This window comes from Micromys minutus (assembly GCF_963924665.1).
Source record: "Micromys minutus genome assembly, chromosome: 31".
NCBI lineage: Eukaryota > Metazoa > Chordata > Mammalia > Rodentia > Muridae > Micromys > Micromys minutus.
In genome coordinates this window covers 9,310,333-9,330,518 of record NC_137966.1, presented here as the reverse complement: position 1 = coordinate 9,330,518, position 20,186 = coordinate 9,310,333, and the positions used below count along the sequence as shown (strand labels likewise).

At 48.0% G+C, this 20,186-nt stretch overlaps 1 protein-coding gene across 6 annotated transcripts in view; it reads right to left on the bottom strand.

Annotated features, from left to right (window-relative positions):
• TENM2 (teneurin transmembrane protein 2) overlaps positions 1-20,186 on the bottom strand; it is a gene marked incomplete at its 5' end in the record, with an annotated part of 923,762 nt that overhangs the window by 17,799 nt on the left and 885,777 nt on the right. For all 6 annotated transcript variants that reach the window (XM_080942456.1, XM_080942457.1, XM_080942458.1 and 3 more), the window contains 3 exons: positions 668-964; positions 13,062-13,297; positions 15,230-15,405. In XM_080942456.1, coding sequence (XP_080798582.1) covers positions 668-964; positions 13,062-13,297; positions 15,230-15,405 — 709 coding nt within the window. The remainder of the gene's footprint in view (positions 1-667; positions 965-13,061; positions 13,298-15,229; positions 15,406-20,186) is intronic.

The following is a 20,186-nucleotide window of genomic DNA, read 5'->3' as shown; positions in this document are numbered from 1 at the left end:
CCACTAAGCCATCTCCCCAGCTCCTGCAAGTTATCCACATACTATTCTGGTGAGAAGGGAAAACCAGATGAAAGGACCTGCCCAGTGACTAGAGGGACAGGGCAGCCTTTTAAGGTCTCAGCAAGTGCTTTTAAGGGGCCCCTTCATTCTTTTCCTCCACTAGACCTTTCTCCATCAAGGGTTTCCAAGCCGGTACTGTCAGACATGGGACTACAGAGAGATCTGCCAGCTACTTTGGCTGAAGTAGGAAGGTGTAGCTGTGTGTATTAGAGTTCCCAGCAGATTTCTTTCCCCTTGTGGCTTAACTTAGGGAAGCAAAAGTGACTCACTGACTTCCTAATTCAGACATAATGCTTTGTCTTGCTGTCAGCGGATGGTCTGGTTTGATTCAACATCACCGCCTTTTCCTTTTAGCTTTTTGTTTTCTTAATTAAATAAAACAATTCCATTACTGGCCGTCCAGCACCCCCTCTCCCCCCCCCTTTTTTAATGACAGTAACACGGAGTGCTGGGGAACATGAAGGGAGCCATGCGGAGGTATTAAAGATGTTAAGGTAACTTATGACTAGATTTCTCTGGCTGGCTGAGAAGGGGCCAGTGACAGGGTGGTGGTGGGGGGAAGGGGAGCAGAAGGCCTGCTGATGGGCCGTGCAGCATAGTCACCCACCTTGTCAAGATAGGAATAGCTCCAGACCTTCCCGTCGGCGAACATGCGGGACACAATCCGGCCTTGCTTGTCAATGTCTGTCCTCTCGCTCATGGCGCCACGCTGGAGGCCGGCCAAGCGCCCGTTGAAGAAGTAGGAGACATTGACGGCTGCCAGCCCACTGCTCGGGAGCCACAGGAAGGGGCGGCCCACCTGGTCATAAATGATCCTCAGGGTGAATTTCCGGTGGTCGTCATAGATCTTCTCCGTGCGGATATTTCGGTCATAGTCAATGGACAGGAGATTCCTTCCATGGACCTGGAGAAACAGAGGGGTCCTGGTTTGAAAAGGCATCTAGCGGGCTGCGGTGGAGGGCATCCAGCTCAGGTGATCAAGCAGTAAGTTTGCAGAGGGGGAAGAAAAAAACCTGATATCCCATTTGGCTTTTACGCTTCAGCATCTCTGTGGGAATGGCAAGGTTTGTGTGGTACACAGGGATGGAAAGGAGGCTGCTTTTGGTCAGATATGGCTGCTCCGAGTAGTCAGGTAGCCTGTGCACTGCACAATACCAAAGGCAGCCTTCTCGACCTGGAAAGGGCTCACGGTGAAACTGTGCAGTGTAACGCTCACACATCCATAGCTTATTTCCCAGCCTGACTCAAGGCGTTTGAGTGCCTTACCTATCTATCCTTGGAGTAAGACACTTTATATTTTTTTCCATAATATAATTCTTTTGGGGGGGGCTATCTTCAGTCACCAACTCTAATAATCTTTAAGAGCAGGTATTGTGATTTCTTATGAACTTGTGTGAAGGTGGCTAAAATGGGGAGAGGACTCGGCAACTCACAGTTTACAAAGACCTGGGGATGTAAACATAAAAAAAAAAACACAACTATACAATTCCAATAGGAAGTCTCTTATTTTAAATATTTAGAGGAAAATCTTGTCCTTGTGAGAGGTCCCAGATGATGCTGAGAGGACCTCTGCAGGGCTGTGAATTCCAACAAAGGGAAAACGCGATTTCCTCAGATCTGAAAGGAACGGGGGAACACGTCCAGATGTGATTTAATATTTATTTAGAAGTTGATCTGATCAAGAGGAATAAGTCTTGTCTCAAAAGGCAGGGCCGGGAGATTGCACTCTGGTTAGGGGGCAAAGGAGAGGAACGCCTGGGACCCCAGATGCCCCGAGTGCGTGGCTACAAGTGAAGAAAATGAAGCTGCCTCAGTCCAGACTCTTACAACATAATTCACTGCAACTCCACAAGTCCCTGGGGTGGCTGCTGAGAGCGAGGGGGAGGGGGTGGAGAGAAGACATAAACATGCAGTCTGTGCCTGGCCGTCTCACCTGACCCTCCTAATGGCGGCTGCGCTCAGTGAAGGCGGTGATAATGAGGACCGTTAATGCTGACAAGATGCCCCTGTGCTGAGCTCCGACAGACGGGGGTCAGGTCAGGGGCTGTTCTACCACTGCTCAGTGAGTGCTCACAAAAATGTCACAAGCGGAAGCCCCCCGGGAAGCCACACAGTAGGGGCTCTGAGCTGGCTCAGTAGGTAAGAGTGTTTCTGGTACAGGCACTAGGACCCGAGGTCAGTGCCCCACATCTGTGTTAAAAGCTCAGTGTGCCCGTGTGCACCTGTTAGCGCAGGGCTGTGCGGGTGAAGATGGGAAGATGACCGGGGCTGGACGCCATCTAAGTTCCAGCATCGGTGACAAACCCTGTCTCAAGAAAATAAGGTGGAGAATGACCGAGCAGGATGTCCTTGTGTGGTCTCCATGGTTGGGCACAGGTGAACACATGGATATACCACACACACACACACACACACACACACACACACATACACACACACAGAGGAGAGAGGGAAAGCAGTAAAGCTAAGTGTTGGTCTGAACTTAGGTTTGTTTTATCGACTGTGTTCCTTTGTCACTTGACCAGCTCCATGGCTCCCCTGTGTTGACTTCTCCAAAGCATCTGGTGATATGTGTGTAAAAGCCTCAGAAGCCCATAGAGCATTGTCTCAGCCCTGGAGGCTTCTCTTCTGTCACTCGCTGGGAGACGGAGGCTAGTATTAGTGCTACAGTGGCCTGTATGCGGGGGAAGAGCTTTGCACACAGGTAAAGAACTTTGTGTTCCAGCTTCCTCTGGGGACGGGAGCAACCTACGAAGAGTAAGTGGGAGCTGCTGGCTGTATTTTTGGGGAGCTTCCTCGGAAGAAAGAAAGCTGAGAACTGGTGGCCTTTTGCTCCTCCCATATTCTACCATTTCCTACATGAAAAAGTTCAGTGGCTGGTACCTAAGCATTCACCTTATGAGCGAGAGGTGAGGTGAGGTTTTTGTTGTTGCTTTTGTTTCTGAAGACAGAGTTTCCTACTCTTGCCCAGGCTGGCCTGGCATTCACTTCTGTAACTCATGCCGGCCTCAGACTGTAGCACTCTTCCTGCCTCAGACCCCCAGGCATTGGCATCACAAGTATGAACCACCGTGAGATGATTTTTGAGGACCGAACCTCTAAGATGATGGCTCAAATAGGAGGGGACAGCCTAGAGCCTCACTGACCCGGGCATCTCCAAGAGTCACCCACAGAGACAGATGGGCTACTTACAGGCTTCGTCAGAAGACAATATAAACCTGTCTCTCACATTAAGGTTCGGCTGCTTCTTTTAGGTTTTACTTCGTCTTATTTTATATGTCTTGAGTGTTTGTAAAACTTATTTTTATTTTATATGCATAAGTGTTTGGCTGGCATGCACGTCTGTGTCACAGGAGTCACAGACAGTTGTGAGCTGCTTGCTATGTGTTTTCTGGGGATTGAACCCAGATTCTCTGGGGGGGGGGGGGAGCAGCCAGTGCTCTTAACTGCTGAGCCATCTCTCTGGCCCTAGTGCTACATTTTGTTTATTTTATTTTTGAGACATGTAGCTAGCTTTGGGTGTCCTGGAACCCTGCAAACCAGGCTGGCTTTGAACTCAGGGATCTGCCTGTTTCTGCCTCCTAAGTGCTGGGATTAAAGGCATGTGCCGCCAATACCTGGCTATGTGTGGGTGTTTTGTTTCCCTGCATATCTGTGTACTATTTGACTTCAGTGCCTGTGAAGGCCAGAAGAGGGTACTACATTTCCTAGGATGGGAGTTGTGAGCTGCCATTTGGGTGCTGGGAATTGAGCCTAGGTCTTCTGAAAAAGCAGCCAGTGCTCTTAACCACTGAACCATCTCTCCAGGCCCAAGCCTGTGTTACTTCTAATGCCCACAGTCTCCTAATACTTTAATAGTTAGTACTTTATATAATTCATATAATTTTAATCTTCACAAGTTTTATAGCCTCTCCCTCCCTCTCAATCTTGGATGAGACAGGCTCTCTTGGGGTCTCACCAATTTGGTGAGACTTGCTGGAGACCAAGCCCAGGGTGTCATCTCCTTTTCAACGCCGGGTTTAGAGGTGTGCACCCAGCTTTTAAGTGGGTGTAGGAGCTCAACCTCAGGTGCTCATTCCTGACTGGCAAGTACTTTGCCAAATGAGCCATCACTCCAGTCCCTAGAAACATAGTGGCGGCTGAGCTCAGGGGGTCACTTCCACAGCTGCTCAAGACGATTAAATTCAGGGCTCCCAGATGTGCCAGGCCCTGGCTGTTTCCATGGAAATTTCCCCAAGAGGAGAGGACTAGATGTGTGAGCCAGAGTGTGGAGCAGACAGTAAACCCAGGGACAGGCACAGGAACCAAGGTGGGGGATGTCTGGGGCGTGAAAGGAAACGCAACAGGTTAAGGGGGATTTCCCTATGAACAGGCTTGCGTGCCTGGGACGAGGGTCTGGGAGTTACAGTGAGACAGGGGCTTTCTTCCTGTTAAAATATCCAAACTGACATGCTGTCCCAATTCTTGGGAACCGTGTTACAAGTCAGTCATTGTTTCCGAGAGGAATGCTCAGGAGGATGCGACTCCCCGGCACACCACTACCCAGGGAAGGCATTTTGAAAACCACCGGTTACTGTTAACTTTGCAAATGTGAAATTTCTATTAAAAGCCCAGCCCTTTTCATAATTAAATGTAATAAATTCACTGAAAGCCCCCACCGAAGAGATCAGGCTGGTTGTGTAATCTAATCGAAAATATTTAATTCTAAGGTCATTGTCTGTAAGGAGGGTGCTAGGGTTGGGCTGTGAGACAGTGGAGGGACCACCAGGCATGTTCGACTTTCTGTGGGTGCCTGCCCCCCTCTGCCAGTTTAGAGCATGCAGGGGCTTTAATTTAGCCACACTGTTCTCTTATTCCAAATTAAATTACCCGACTCGCAATATTTAAATTAACCTTGAGGCTTCCTGGAGAACATAAAAGTTATTTTGAATTATTCTCACTGCCAGGATCAGCACAATTCCCTACTCAGCCGGCTCGGCAGGCATTCAGCGATAGAGAAACCAATTTTTAAATTAATACAATTTTGTGTTTGTAAGGAAGCCATTATTTTTAATTATCGGGCGTTTTCCTCAGCCTGGCTTCCCCAGTTAATAAAACTCAGCTATTTAGCATGGTTTTTATTTTTGCAGAGGGCAGATTTTGGGAAATAAGTTTCCCCTCTGGGATTTCCCCCCAGCATGTTTTGATCTCACCAAGCGCGTGCCTGTCACAGAAAGGCTCATAAAAAACCCTGAGAAAAGGAAACACTGTCGTCAAAACGGCCCTGCTGGGCTCATCATGGGTGACTCTAACTCAGCTCTAGGGGCAACGGGAGTGTGTGATCTGAGAAATGCAGAGGAGGAAATTACACTGTGCTAGACCCCTCTCAGGAAGTAGAAATGTACGCAGCAGGACAGATTTCAGCTAGACACACAGAAGAACCCTTTGCTCACTGGGTTTCCAGGACGGGAGATCCAAGGAGATGAATGAGGGGGGCTGTGCGAGTCTGCAGTGATTAAAAGCAGACAGCTTGCCTCCGAGTTTAGCTATTTTACCTACAGGAAAGGCCTGACAAGGTGACATTCTTCTTCCTTTTTTCTGGGTCAGCCCTCAGGGACTTAAAAGCACCCATCCCCCAGATCCACTGAATAAGACCCAACACCACCCTGGGATCAGCATTTGTGCAGACAAAAAACAAGTTGGTATAAATTTAATATTAGCTTAAATAATGCATCATTAGAGGGGAGAGCCTCTGTAAACACATTAAATAATGGATCCCCAAGCAAACATTATTTTTGGATGACTAGCTCTTCTGGGTGGTGATGGGGGAGGTAGAAAGGGGAAGGACCTGAATCTCGAGTGGTAGTTTGACACTGACTTGAGTCATTCCAAAGCTGCGGTCTTCTCTGACTGTGTCTCAGTTTCCCAGTTCTGAGAGTCAGCAAGGTCCCAGTAAGTAGGTTCTTTATAATAGAATTCCATGTCCCTGGGACAGTTGTGATTATGGAGGTTGGAAGGGGCTGAGTGTGTGAGCTCCGTCAACTCTATCTGAGGCACAGATACGGAAAATCAAGACGAGAGAATGTGACTTAGCACCAAACATCTGAAGGTGGCTCCAGAGAACAAGGCTGAGTTATTCTGGAGGCTCCTCCCAACTTAGAACTGAGGCAGAGATAGACCTTTCTCAATGTCAACTCCAAACTCCATTCATTCACCCACTCACGAGTACAGTATTTACTGACAGACTACCATGTGTGTGTGTGTGTGTGTGTGTGTGTGTGTGCTTGCTGCTGTGAGGGACACTGAGGCAGAGGCAGATGAGCTCCGATGTCATCGACCCAGTGAAGAGAGTGGATTATCAGTGAACAGGTGCCACATGGGGTGGGTGGGGCCTGGAGCCAGCACAGGGGTTGACAAGGAAATCCCCAGAGACTGTGCAGGGACACAAGGACGCGAGACTCTGGTAGGATGGCTGTCCTCAGTAGTCCTGTGTCACCGCAGGTTACACCCGTGGAGGCTGGCGGCAGGTCAAAGACCCTTACCACGTAGCCAAGGAGGCCCAGGCTGTTCCAGCTCCTCTCTGATTGTCGGCTCCACCCACACTGCCTTCCTTCCGCTCAGGATTCAGGGAACCCCGCCCCTGCCGATTCAAGGCCTTCGAACTTGCAGGGGTCTTAGCTTAGAAGGGTTTTCTTTCACCCGAGGGCCAGAAGAACCTCAGATTCGTCATTTGCTTTTCAGCTCAAATGCCATTTCCCACGGAGTGGCCCTGGATTATCTTGCACAGTCCCTGTTCTCAACCTAGGCGTTTCTTCAGGGCATCGCCACTTTTCTTTTTCTTTTTTCTTTTTTTTTTTTGAGTGACATTTATTTTAGCAGTGCTTGTGTTGCTTTGGTAACACTTAAGGGGGGTGTGTGTCTCTGTATGCGTTTGTGATCTTAGCGCTTGGGAGGTTGAGACAGGATTGAAAATTTGAAGCCAGCCTGGGCTACATAGTAAGATCCTGTCTCAAAAAGCAACAGAAAAAAAAAAAAAAAAAAAAAGCCCCGTCCCTGACACTTGCTGGATCCACACACTCATGGGTACAAGGTCACTCCATGGCCACCAATCTTAGCTCAGAATGTATACAATGCTAGCCGTCCCTTCCTACCCTGAGTACCTGGAATCTACTTCCCTGCCCCCCCCATTCTCCCTTGTCTGATTCCTGCCCTGAATTTCTACTTTGCTGGTTCCCTTCCCCATGAAAGAAGCAGGGAAGAGAGAAGTAACAGCTTGGGGGCTGCAGACTGAGAATGGGGGTGGGGAACAAACTACCTTTTCCCTTTCTCCAAGTAAACTCGAGGGCTCTGGAAAAAAATCACAATCATGATCCTCCAATAAGGGGGCTGGAGAGAAGGCTCAGTGGTTAGGAGCATGTGCTGAGGTTGAGTTCCCAGCATCCTGCTCACCACTGCCTGTCACTCCAGCTTCAGGGGATCCAAATACCCTCTTCTTGACAATGAGGGTACATGCGCACACTCCTCCTCATAGACACATAGTTGAAAACAAACCTTTAACACAACAACAGCAGCAGCAACAACAAAAGACTATGTAATACAGCACACTGTCCAAAAGTGAAGTACTCTTTGCTTAGGGAATTCGTGGTTTAATGTGAGCCCAGAGGCTTGCCCTTCTAATTCTGTATACTTTGAACTAATATTGAAATTCAAGGTGCTGCAAGCGGTTCTGGATGCATTAACCATACTCTCAGGGTCACACAGGCTCTTGTCTGTTTGGGTCACAAATAAACACCAAGTGGTTAGTAACTGGGTCAAGGCAATAGTAGGCATTGGAAAGAGAAAGCCCTCGGTAGATGAAGAATGCATGCATTGGGGCATGAAGGACCTAATTCGTGCTTTCAAGATGACAGCGTGCTAACAGACCTGCCTGGATGGGCTCTCCTCGGAACTGAGGTCAGGATGGTATGGTCATATATACACATACATGCCTACCCCCAACCTTGTTCCGAGACATTATGATTTTCTACACAAGTGAAAGTAATGCCCAGCAGTGTGCAACGGTGGTGCCATGGTAACTATACAGCAACCAAAACAAAATCACTAATTCTCACTTCACATTGGAACGCTATTCACGATGACACCAGCATGGGATGGAAGATCATCTCAGAAGCCATTTTTTCTTTTTGTTTCTTTGTGGAGCTGTTACCTGCATTTGCAATCTCTATGTAAATCACAATCCGGAAGGAACACACTGGTGTCGTATGCTCTCCGTTCTTAGAGAGAGTCAGGTACAAATCCATGTTAGGAAAGGAAGGAGGTTTGAAATCATAGTAGGAGGGTTCATTTAAAGTTGCCTCACCCAGAAGCTGAGCAGAAAGACTTGCTGGTGTGGGAGCCAGGCTTCCAGTTTGCTTTGTAGCTAAGTTTCAGAGGGATGGAGAATACAGAATATTTATGCCCCACCCCCACCCCAGGATACATGGCTCCCTTATAAGAGTCAGGTTTGGCCAAGCGACTAGACACTGGCTAATCATTGGTCTCCATCTCTCTATAAACAGTGACTTGAGCAGGGGAGTACACTGCACCCATGCTGGGCCAAGGTTCCTCCATGGGACCTTTTTTAATTTTATGTTTTCGTACAGAGCTTCTGTCCTCTGGTTTTACTAAGCTGAGATGGTGTAAGATTTTGGCCAAGTCTTCTTGAGCCCTTCCTCCAGTGTGAAGAGAGTACCAGCCTACTGTACAAGAGAATTGGTCAACTGCCGAAGTGAATATTGTTGGGAGAGGAAAGCGGGGTATAAAAAAAGAGAGGAGAGCAATGTTAACCAGGTGACAGGTTGGAGTCTCTAGGGTCATCTCTTCCCTCGGGTGGTCCACTGTGTGAGACAATGCATGTCCCTTTATGCCATATTATCTTGATTATGATTTGCAGATATGGGGCAGGGGGGCGAGTATGCTTCTAACTTCTACCTTCTTAGGGTAGCGGAGAATTTCCTTGGTAAACATCTTCAAGGTGGGGGCTAAAGAGGACATGTTTATCACACCTTCCCACACCACACTTGTCGCCAGTATGGTGATGCGGCCTGGTCCCTGTGTTCATGGATGCTGAGAGATGCTGTGAAAGCAGTTGGTTTTGAAATGCCAGACAGAACAGTGGGAGGAGCAGAAGAAAGCAACAGGAGGGACTCTTTCAAGAAAGAGACAAGTCTTTGGGAGGCCTGACGAAGCTCTTGCTTCTCTTGACCTTGGACAGAGAACATGGGACTGATCCTTCCAATTCTGTCTACAGCAGAGCCATCTTGCCTGCTCCCAGTCTAAAAGAATCTGTGGCACCTTCATTAGCTAAAGCATGTTTCTGAACAGAGGACAGTGACAAGACAGGTCACCAAGATGCATCCGGACTTCACTGGCTGTTCTGTTATAGAAAAGTCCTTTGCTGGAAATTATGGACACACTGCAACATTGAGCTAGTGCTCAGACTTGTAAGAACTGGATGGTGCTACAGAGAGGCCAGGACATCTGGTATAGTGTCTGACAATTGCCAGGTGCACCCCTGGCTCCCGAGACTCACCCCACATGCTGTCCTTGTCCTGGGAGAACAACCTATGTCATGCTGGGACCAGCTACATCTTCATGTTCCTGCCTGGTCTCTATCCCAGAGGGCACGGCTGGGGTCACACTGTCTCCCACACCTATTCTGGCTTTCGGTGTCTGGCCTCTCTCCATCAGCTGGCTCAGAGTCTGGCACAGCCTTCCTGGTCTACATGATCACGTGGAGAACCTCTTGGATGTCAGCGCTGCGCAGCAGTCAGGCCTGCTGCCAAATCCTATTAATCATGTGTGTTGCAACTCTCTCTGCTTCTCTCTCTCTCTCCCCTGCTGGAGAGCAGTTTCTAGTTTGCATTACTGTAACAGCTCTGAGGTGTCCCTCTCCTCCTGTCTGGTCTCCTCCTCGTCTGTCTTTCTCCGCACCCGGGGAAGCCGGAGAGATCTTTCTAATCCATGAGTCCCCACACGTCACTCTACTAATTAAGCCCTGGGACAATTCTCCATGGTTCATAGGATAAATACCAGCCTAGTATAATATTCCCTTCTTTGTGGCCTTGGTCACTTTCTCTCAGGCCTCATGAGTTTTGGAGGTTTTCTGAACTGCATACCCCTACCCCAGTATCCTGGCCACCTTGAGGTTGTCTTTCCCTGTCTAGAAATTTCTCCCCCTTATCTTGCCTGGCTAATTTCTGATGCTCTTCAGACCCTGACTTCCCCGAAGCCCTCCCTGGTCTCTTGTCAACCTTGTGCCCTGACTTGGGTTCCCCAAATCTCCTTTCAGTTTCTCCCTGGCAATTGGAAAAAAAAATCATTTTTCAAGTTCCTTGGGATGAGCCCAACTGTCCTACCCTGAGCGTGGGGAATGAATGCATGTCTCATGCATGCCGACTCGCCAAGCTTCCCGGAAGTGTTAAAACTCTTTCTCTTCTATAGCAGCCTCAGGGGCTGTGTGTGCTTGATGTGGTGGGAACCCAGTGTTGGAACAACTGGGTCTGGTCATTGTTAAGACTAGACATGTGTCTCATTTGGAATGTGACAGGTGAACCTTTTGAAGGTTCAGGGCCATGGGTTACCTGCTACTATATGCACCCCTTTCTCAGTGGCACCAACTTAACACAATGCCACTTACAACACCCTCTTTGCCGTATCTCAAGCTATCTTGGTAGAAGGACTCTGCTTTTCCTACATATTCCACGGTGCTAGACAAAGACTGCGCAGGCGGTCATTAAAGTCTTCTCTGAATCAGATGCAAGATGCTTGGCCTCACAGGACGAGGGAGAAGGGGTAAAAGGGGACACTGAGGCTGGCCACAGGGAAGGAAGTCCAGATCGCCCTGCTCTGAGACAGCCTGCCTGCTGTGGGAGCCGACAGATGTGGCTAGTTGAGAGGCTACAAAGTTTCCACAGGGAACTCAGGAAGCACAGCGGGGGAGGGTACTCCAAGCCCCCCCCCCCCATCCACACTGCACTCAGTTCCTCCCCCACACCTTTCCAGGAGTTTCTTTTCTTTCATTCACTAAACAGTTTATGAACTGAATTAAAATAAATGAGATGCAAATAAATTCCAGGCTTTTCTCCCTCATTTTCAAATTACATTTTCAGTCCACTCAACCTGTTATAATCTCATAGTGATTTTCATTTAAGAGAGCTAAATGGATATGTGATTATTGTTACAGGAACGAACACCAGACAATTAAATGTTGAGGTGTTGATAGATAAAACTGTGTTTTGATTTGCATAAACATGATGCCAGCAAGTCTAACCCTGGCAGAAACTCAGTTATAAGACTTGCGTGCCTAACTTCTGTTAATTACCACAAGTACCATTATTAAGAATTTTAATATTCAGAGTTGGGATTATTGCCATTTTTATTTTAGGGCCACATTTATCTTTATTTTGAAAACTTAGTCAAAATGCATAACTAATTTATCAAGGAAAAGGCACGATTACTACTTATAATCAACTTCTACAGTGCAGCATATCAAAAATCAATTACACAGCCCCGAATCCAGTCATTAAGGATTTAGCCACTAATCTCATTTCGTTTTTGTCTTTAGGAAGATACTGCAGCTTGCAACTTTGCAGATATCAGCAGAGGAAGAAAAAAACATGGGAGTCTGCTGATAACCTAATGTGGAGAATTAAACTCTAGTCAGACAAAGGCAGAATCTTAATATGGAGTGGCCTGGCTCTGCAGGGAGGTCACCTGGCTGGCTGCCTTTCAGAAGGTATGACCTAAGTTTGGCAGGTGCCCAGTCTTCTGCTCCTAGGGATTCTACAGCACTGTTTGGACTTTGTCTTGCTCTGTGGAAGGATGGATGTCTTCCTAGGCCCTCTCCTGACTGGCAACTATCTTAGGCCTCTGTTAGTTTTGTTTCTTGGCTGTCTCTTCTTTCATGCCCCTTTGCCCCTGGATGAAAATGTCAGAGCTCTCTGCTTGTGTGACATCTACCTCAAGCGTGCGGCATGGGGCCCGGCTCTAAGCGCTCAGAAAACACGCGGTTAAAGATGATGAAGACTGAAGTTTCTGGAACTCATCTCCTTTACCCCAGAGAAGGGTTGTCACCATGGCAGAAATAGTCCCTCTGTGTGACAAGACCAGGCAGGAGCAGGACCCACAGTGCTCTGATCATCTAAACAGGGAGACATGTGGGATGGTGGCTAAGGATGTTGGCCAAAGAATGAGCTAGAGAGATGGGCCTGGGGTCAAACCCTGACTTTGCCTTGAGTTAAGCTATTGTGTCCCGACATTTAATTAGCTTCCTCGAACCTCTGTTTTCCATTTGGGAACTGGGAGTGATGGCAATGATCCCCAACAGGCTGACGAAAAGATTCTAGCAAGGCAAATGAAGTATTTGACTTAGTGTCTGACGCATGAACGTGCTCAATAGACACGTCCCAGTCAGCTTTTGCATACAAGTCCTCAAGAAGTGTGCTTTTGTTAACTTTTCCAAGATGTAAGTTAGGGCTGGTCAAAACTTCCTTCTGCGTGCATATATATATATATTTGTGACCACACATTATCCCCAAGGGAACCTGTCTTCACCTGTGGTCACTCTGCGTTGGCCATTTTGTCAGAAGAACATCACTTCTTGGCCGTGAAGAACACACCTTATACTTTGGTTCTTCCAGCATCTAGCAAACTGCCAAGGGCGTGGTGGGAACCAGCCTTGACCCATGAGTTACACTGTCCAGGTCAGGAATTCCACGGGGAGGGGACGGCAGGTACACAAAGAAGACCAAACGCCCTCTCTGGCTGGGGCGTCCAGTGAGTCTATCCCAAGGACTGCTGCCCCTCCATCTCAGGAAATGAGGTTTTCCTGAAACCCAGAGGAATACAGCTTCCCCCTTCTGAAAGTGGAAAGGTGTTCTGGAGGTCTAACCTCCCCTCTGCCGTGTGAGGAAGGGGCCTGTCCCTTCCGAGTCTGTGCGGGGGCGGGGTGGACAGGGGGCAGCAAGAGTAGACCCACTTACCCGGAGCTTCCTCCCAAAGATGGTGACTTTGCCTTTAATCTGCTCCTTCCTCAGGCGCCACTCGATGGAGTTCAGGCCGTTCTCCATGGGCAGAGAGATGTTGCAGCGTCCGATGGTTGGGGTGATGGTGCCAGCGAGGACGTGAGGCTCACTGTGGAAGCTGACAGCCATGCCGTTGGCGTACATCACCCGCAGGGTCCCATTATTGCAGAGCTGGTAGCTGTTTCGCACTTGATCTGGAAGAACGTGAGTGGGGGGGGGTGGGGGAGAGAGAGGAAATTATCCACTCGATTAGTCAGGAGAGAATAGAACCCCTATTTTTACAGGTTTCCATGGTACTTTGCAGCTGTCAGTCTGAGGCTGCCTTCAATTAGCATACACACAGTGGGAAGGTGAGTAGAGGAGATGCTACTGATCCATGGGAAGGAAAACATTATTAATATGTGGCACTCCAGAAATAATTATGCCGTGATATTTTTCTTTTACTCACTGAAGACTATTAATAGCACATTTAAACATTTAAAGATGTCTATTGCCTACACAATTTGTGTCAATCAAATCCCTGAACTTTAACATATATATTTTAGCTTATATGAAAAAAAAAAAAAAAAAAAAGAAAGGCAAACTACTTCAAATCTCCCTCCCCTTTGGCCTATCGTCTAACCCAAGGTTGATGGTCTAACCTCAGGTCAGATGCGCTGGGAAGGAAGGGACTGTTCAGCAGCACAGCGAAGAGAAGAAGCTACCTTCCCTTCCCTTCTCGCCTGCCTGTATCGCCAAAGAAGTTGGGAAACACACTCAGTGTGTGGTAGATGAGGACACTGGGTGCTGATAATGTGTGTTTATCTTCCCAAATGGAATCTGCACCAGGCGACCAGGCTTCTGACCTCTTCCTGTACCAAAGAATCACATGCAGGAGCCTGTTTTGACAGGCACACTGTTTGCACATCATCTGGGTGAAGGAGCCAGGCTGGGTGGCCTCTGAGATACCAGCTTTGGGGGAGTGAGCGAGGGTGTACCTGTCACTCAGAACCTCCGGCCGTCATACAGAAGGATGGAATCTACATCATGAATCGTCTGGCAGAGCAGAAACAGAGCCATTGAAACAGGCTTTGCCGAGGGATAATAGTCTAGAAATGTCATCATTTATCTGAGATGACACTTCCATCCTTTGACAACTGGCTAGCCCACCAATATTATATCTTAATTAAAGGGAAAAATTAATCTGCAAAATGTCGTTTCTTGCCAGCCTCTGTGCTTGCCCTGGACTGAGATATAACCAAATAAATAAATAAATAAATAAATAAATAAATAAATAAATAAATAAATAAATAAATAAAAAATAAAACCAACGGGTGATCAGAGACTGTGGGGAACTGGGTTCTGGCAAGAGACTGCTTAAGAGCTTGGACCCCAGGCCAAGCAACTCAGTAAAAATATTGCAGTTGAGAATCAGGACGGAGTGATGAAACCTAATCCGTAGCCCTGGAGAATAAACAGTTAAGACACGGGCTGGGGTTGTAGAGGGTGAAGGAAAAATGGAAGGTAAGAAAGAGGAAAATAGTAGTTGGGGGGATAAACTCAGATGTTTTGTAGTTATGTAGGTTTTCCCTGTTAACCTAAACCTTTGTTGAGAGGGTATGACATGTCCCTGTATCTGAGAGATTTCTTTTTGCTTTATTTATTTTTTTTGCCCCCTCCCCCCGACCGTTTTCTGGTAAAGTAGTGTAGATTTATGTTAAATTAATACATGATTGGACAGGGAGAGGAGGTGGGAAAAAGAGAGGAAACGGAAAAGGAGGAGTCAGGGAGTAAAAGGGAAGAGGAGGAGTCAGAGGAGGAGAAGGAGAGGGAACAGGAAGTGAGAAGGGATCTCTTAGGAGGGGAACAGAGAGTGTAGTGGTAAACCTGCCCAAAATAGACACCAGCTTGTTTTCCTAATCACTGACCTGTGTTTTCATTGAATGGGTTTATTTGGGTTGAAGAGGACATAGCAACAAATTGGCGATTTGGGTTGAAAAGGATATTGCAACAAAGTGGGTTTGCTGTAGAGCTTTGAGTAAGACGGAAAGCCTAGGAATGTTCTGGATTCAGACGTTCTCTCAGGTGAGGGCTGGCTGGCTCCGGGGCTGCGGGTGAGCTTGGAGTGGAGGTTGGCGGAGCCTCACCTTGTACCACTGTGTAGGAGGCCTCCACCGAGGAGAGGTTGGTGATCACCGTGACGTCGTCATCGCGGTTGGAGTTCTCGATGTCGACAGTGATGGATTTCTCCATTTCCCGGTGCAGACTGGTCACCACCCCCGTGGGGCGTGTCACATTGGTCAGGCGGCCCTCGTGGTCATAGCTGTAGGAGAGAAACATTAGTTGGAAGCACAGTCTGTGGAGACAGAAGTTTCTTTGGCATTTTGATGCACTGGAAGCCAGACCCTCAGGGGCAGAGAAAGAGATGCCCGAGGGTGAGGGGTGGGGGAGTAGGGGGTCACTGATGGTGTTCTACACCGAAATCCTGCCGTACCCAAACCTCCTGGCCGGAGGAGCAATACTGTGTCTTTCTTGTGCCTGTAGATGTGACTGATTTCAGTTCAGTGGAACCCTGTCCCTTAATGTCATGCAGGGTGTGCTTAACACTAACCTCCTGAGATGCTGGGAATAGCTACTTGTGAGCATCCTTTATGCGTTTTGCAGAGCTACCAAGTCAATGGTCCCCAACTGCTGTGTCTCACCTCCGCTGAGCAGACCATACTTTTATTTATTTTTAAGTGCACACACATGTGTGTATGCATGCCTGTGTGTGTGCCCACATGCTCATGAAACACAGAAGAGAACATAAGGTCCACCAGACCCAGAGTTACAGGCAGTTGTGAGCTGCCCAGTGTGGATACTGGGAACTGGACCGGAGTTCTCCAGAAGAGCAGCCAGTGCTCTTAATCACAGAGTCATCCTTTATGACTCTGTATATCCATCACTTCTCCAGTCCCTAAAACACACATTTGAGACTGTCCAAGCCTTAGTCTTTTCCAGGGATCACACGTCACTACACTTCTCACCCTGCGGACCTCTCAGAAGTCAGCCTGGGCCAAACAGCACCCCCATGTCCTGGCTACAGCAATAAAAAACCTAGCTTGGTCATGTAGTTCCAAATCAACCAAGCTCAGAAACTCTATCCTGCTGGGAGCCTCCTGGATCTCAGCTGTTTTCAGTATCCATGTTTGACCCTGTCATGATCACACTTTCTGTCTGCAAACTCTTTACAGATCTAGGTTGTCTTCATCCTTTTCTAGCAGGTTGATCTGGGTCTGTTACTTTCAGGTGGAGAGTATTTTCTGTCACAAGAAGACCGCTGTACTTAGACTTTTTAGACATTAGGGGAGGAAAATGGCTCTTCCTGTGGTCTGTAAATGGAAGCCTCTGAGCTCTTTTGTACTGGCCCTTACAACCAGGAGAGACAGGGAGGAAGATGCAGTGTTGGAACATTTGCTTAGAGAATGGAAAAGGATACACATCTGGACCTCTAGCGGAAGGAGAGTCTGGTCGAGGGAAGAGGAACCCAGTTGGAAGGTTCTGAGTGGAAATGAGGTTCTCCATGGAGGAGCCCATGGGGAGGCAGTGGAAGAAGTTACTGATAAAACATGGAGGGAGCTGGGATACTTGGGGTGGAGAGCTGGATCAGTCTAGGGATGACCTGGGTGGGAACTGTTACCTTTAGGGAGAAGAGAAAACGGACCAGCACTGTGGATGCTAAGCTGTCTGGCCAGTGGGATGGAGATGGTGAGGGGGTCAGAAAGCTTAGCGAGCTGGGGGTCCAGCCTATTGTCTCTGCCCCATCCCTTGCCTAAGGCAGTGTGCAGTGGAAGTCCAGAGAGCATCTTCCCTGCAAAGACTCGATGTTGTTACCATGGAAAGTACCCCGGCCTTCTCAGCTGAAGGGGATCCCTGCGCTTGTCTTTTTACCTCCTAAAACATCGGCTTCTCAGACGGGGGTCCAAAGATTCTATTTACATCAGTGACAATTTAGAACTATACCGAAGGATCAGTTATTAAGGCTAATTAAATAACACAAGACAGAAACTAGGCAGCTGTCAGAACCAACAGCATGGGCTCCTATTTACTGGCACCCATATTATGCGTACACCAGCACACACAGAAACTGAATTCAGTGGAGAAGGGGGAAAAAAAAACCCAAAGAGCATCCCATCCCTAGCACATGTGTTTTCAAACGTGGACAAACATCTCTGAAAATATAGATGTAGAAATATCAATGGTGTTTTTCTGTGTGGGGGTTTTGACTAATTTTTGTTTTCTTCGAATCTTCCCGTAGTTTAGCAATCGTGGCTTCCTTTTCTATCTTAGAAGCATAAAAGTATCTCAAAATAAGAAAGTGGTACAATGATAATGTTTGGGCTTTGGGCGTCTTGCACAGCTGAGAACCTCCACGCAGGGGCTGTGTGAGTGTAGTCTCTGGAACCCAAGCAGGATTTGAAGTCCAGTACTGCATAGTTCCAGGACACCTGTAATGGGTAGGCTGCTGTCCAGCTTTCTGAGAGGAGGAACTAGAGCTTCCACTCTGGGCAGGAAGTGGAGGGGATGGGATGAGCATCTCACAGGCTTTGTGGAGAAAGCATGCTCCCTGGCTTGCAGACTGACTTTCTGGGGGGGGGGACGCAGCTGCCCACAGCTTTGCCTGTTTCTCCCATGACAGATCTGCAGATTCAGCTCTCTATGCGGAAGCCTCTCTGTCCTCCTGACCGAGAGCAGAGGTCACCAGCAACTGCGTTTCCGTGTTAACTCAACAGGCTTGGCAGGACCTTGGTGGCCACAGGGCTTTTGACTTGTTTATAGTCGGCAGCCATTCGTCCAACACCTCTCATTTGTAAGCAGCTGGTGATAACACTGGGAGGTTGGATTGGGGTGAATGGACAACATTTTATGCCTCATAAATAGATAAAAAGGCAAAGATCAGACCAAGGCTGCTCTCCCCTACTCTGGGAATATGGCTGCATGGGAGGATTCCCAAAGCCCAATTCCTACATCTCCATTTTGATTGGCTCTCCAAAAGCCACCGTCTAAGACAGAGATATGTAACTGTTTCCAGAGTGGCGCATTCCTGTTTGTGAGACCACAGAAACCGTCTTTTCTAAAAAAATGTAACTGCTGAACTCCGTTCCACGGGAAGCCAGCATCTAGACCGTGTGACGCCTACGGTTTTTCCACTGGCTAGATTGGGAGGAGGAGTTGGCCACAGCCGCAGGGCACACATCGTAGCACCTCTTTCTGGCGGGCCTGGCTTCAGGGAACACTTTATTTTCTAGCCCTCTGGACCTCGGTTTGCTAAGGGAGACTCTGACCCTCAGGATATGGGGACCCACACAAGTGGGAATGTCGAGAAAGTACAAAGCAAAGCACACCCCTCAATTCCATCTAACTCCCGCATCCTTCTTTACGCAGGAGGGGGTGGAGACAGCAGTGCGCTTTATTGCCTCCCTGAGGATGCTCACAACTCCTCTGCATCTGATGCTACCCTCTGATAGACATGACCACGGGAGCTCAGGGAGGTTGAGAAGCGTATCCAACGCCAACCAGGGAGGACATATCTGAGCGGGTATCCATACTACTGTCTCCTTGATGCTGAGCGAGGCTTGGGGGTTTCCTAGTAAGCCATGCTTTCTCCTGTAGAAGGCTGTACAATGTGACATTCCCTCTAAGGCGGGCTGTGCCCAGGATAGTCTATACGGAATCAGCCTGTAACCAGGGGAATTTTAATTCCAAGGCTGGTGTTCCCTGGAACTTTCTGGAACTGAGGGGGAAGTTCTCACTGAAGCACTGACCATGGACCGTCTGTGTACGTTTCTCCATTTCTGTTAATCTCTTCCTCTAGGCTTCTGCAAACCCTGACAGGAAGTGCAGCTTGTGTCTGAGGGTTTTTGTTTTGTTTTGTTTGTGTGTTTGTTTTCCAGAAACATATGGAAAACTTGTCCATGGGGGAATTTGGATTTTTGGATCAAGGGTATCAGATTAAAAGAGAAAATGTGGATCAATTTCACTGTAACTCTTGATCAAACACTTAAAAACCATTCAGGAACCACATGTATACTGGGGACCTTTGGCAGCAAGAGCTCATGTCTGTGGGCTACCCCTGAATTTCAGAACTGGACTTCAGCCTAGGCCTAATTCAGAAGGGATTCCTTCACCCCAGCCTTTGCTCCTCATTCAAGAGATTTAACAGCTGCTATGGACATTTGATAAAACCACCAGAAGGGAGGTTTGTGGATTGAAGCCTTAAGCAGCAAGTGCTGAACTAAAGGTGACGTACCGATGGTCCCCAAGAGGAAAAGAACACTGGCTGAGGATAAGTACCAGCACCTCGAAGGTTGGGAAGCTGCTCAGAAGTCCTGATAAGCCCCAGGAAAGAAGTCAGGACCAGGCAAACAATTCTGCAAAGCAGCAAAAGCGCCAGCAGGTGGCGGCAGCTTCCTTTGCATTCTCCCAAACCCACAGGCGAACAAACAGGAAGCGAACATTGTTGATTTAGGCCTGATCAACAAAGAAATCTTTTTTTTTTTTACCCCCTTGTCCCTCCCACCTCCATGTGGTATCCCCTCCCTAACTTACAAATTCTCGCTAGCAGCAACCTGGAGAGCAAGCCAGGACTTCTGATGTCAACCGTTTGCCCACAGTTGTGGAGAGAGCCTAGAGGCTGGTAAATTACCCCCAGTCTCCAGCAGGTCACTGGGGACTCGGGCTTAGTGCTTTTGCTAACCAGCAGCTCTTAGGTTAATACCTGCAGCATCAGGTTTGCTTGACCAAAGCCACTTCAGGAGCTAGGGAAAACAGCTTTTTTTGGCAAAGCAAACGGTAGAACTATTAAGTATGAGATAATTGTTAGGGGAAATATGGCCAGCCCTCACATCTTTTAATATACCTAGCACTTTATCTGTATTGATCTGCCTCTGCTAAAGAGGAAATTCGGAGTTTATCTACCTGTCTGTGCAATCAAGTGTGTAGCTGGACCTATTGTTAAATCACAGAAGCCCCGCTGGGACCCTCCCTCTCCGTTTCTAATTTCCGCACCCATGGCAAACATGAATAATCAGTGGGGTTAATCAGCACTTTATCTGCCAGGTGCTG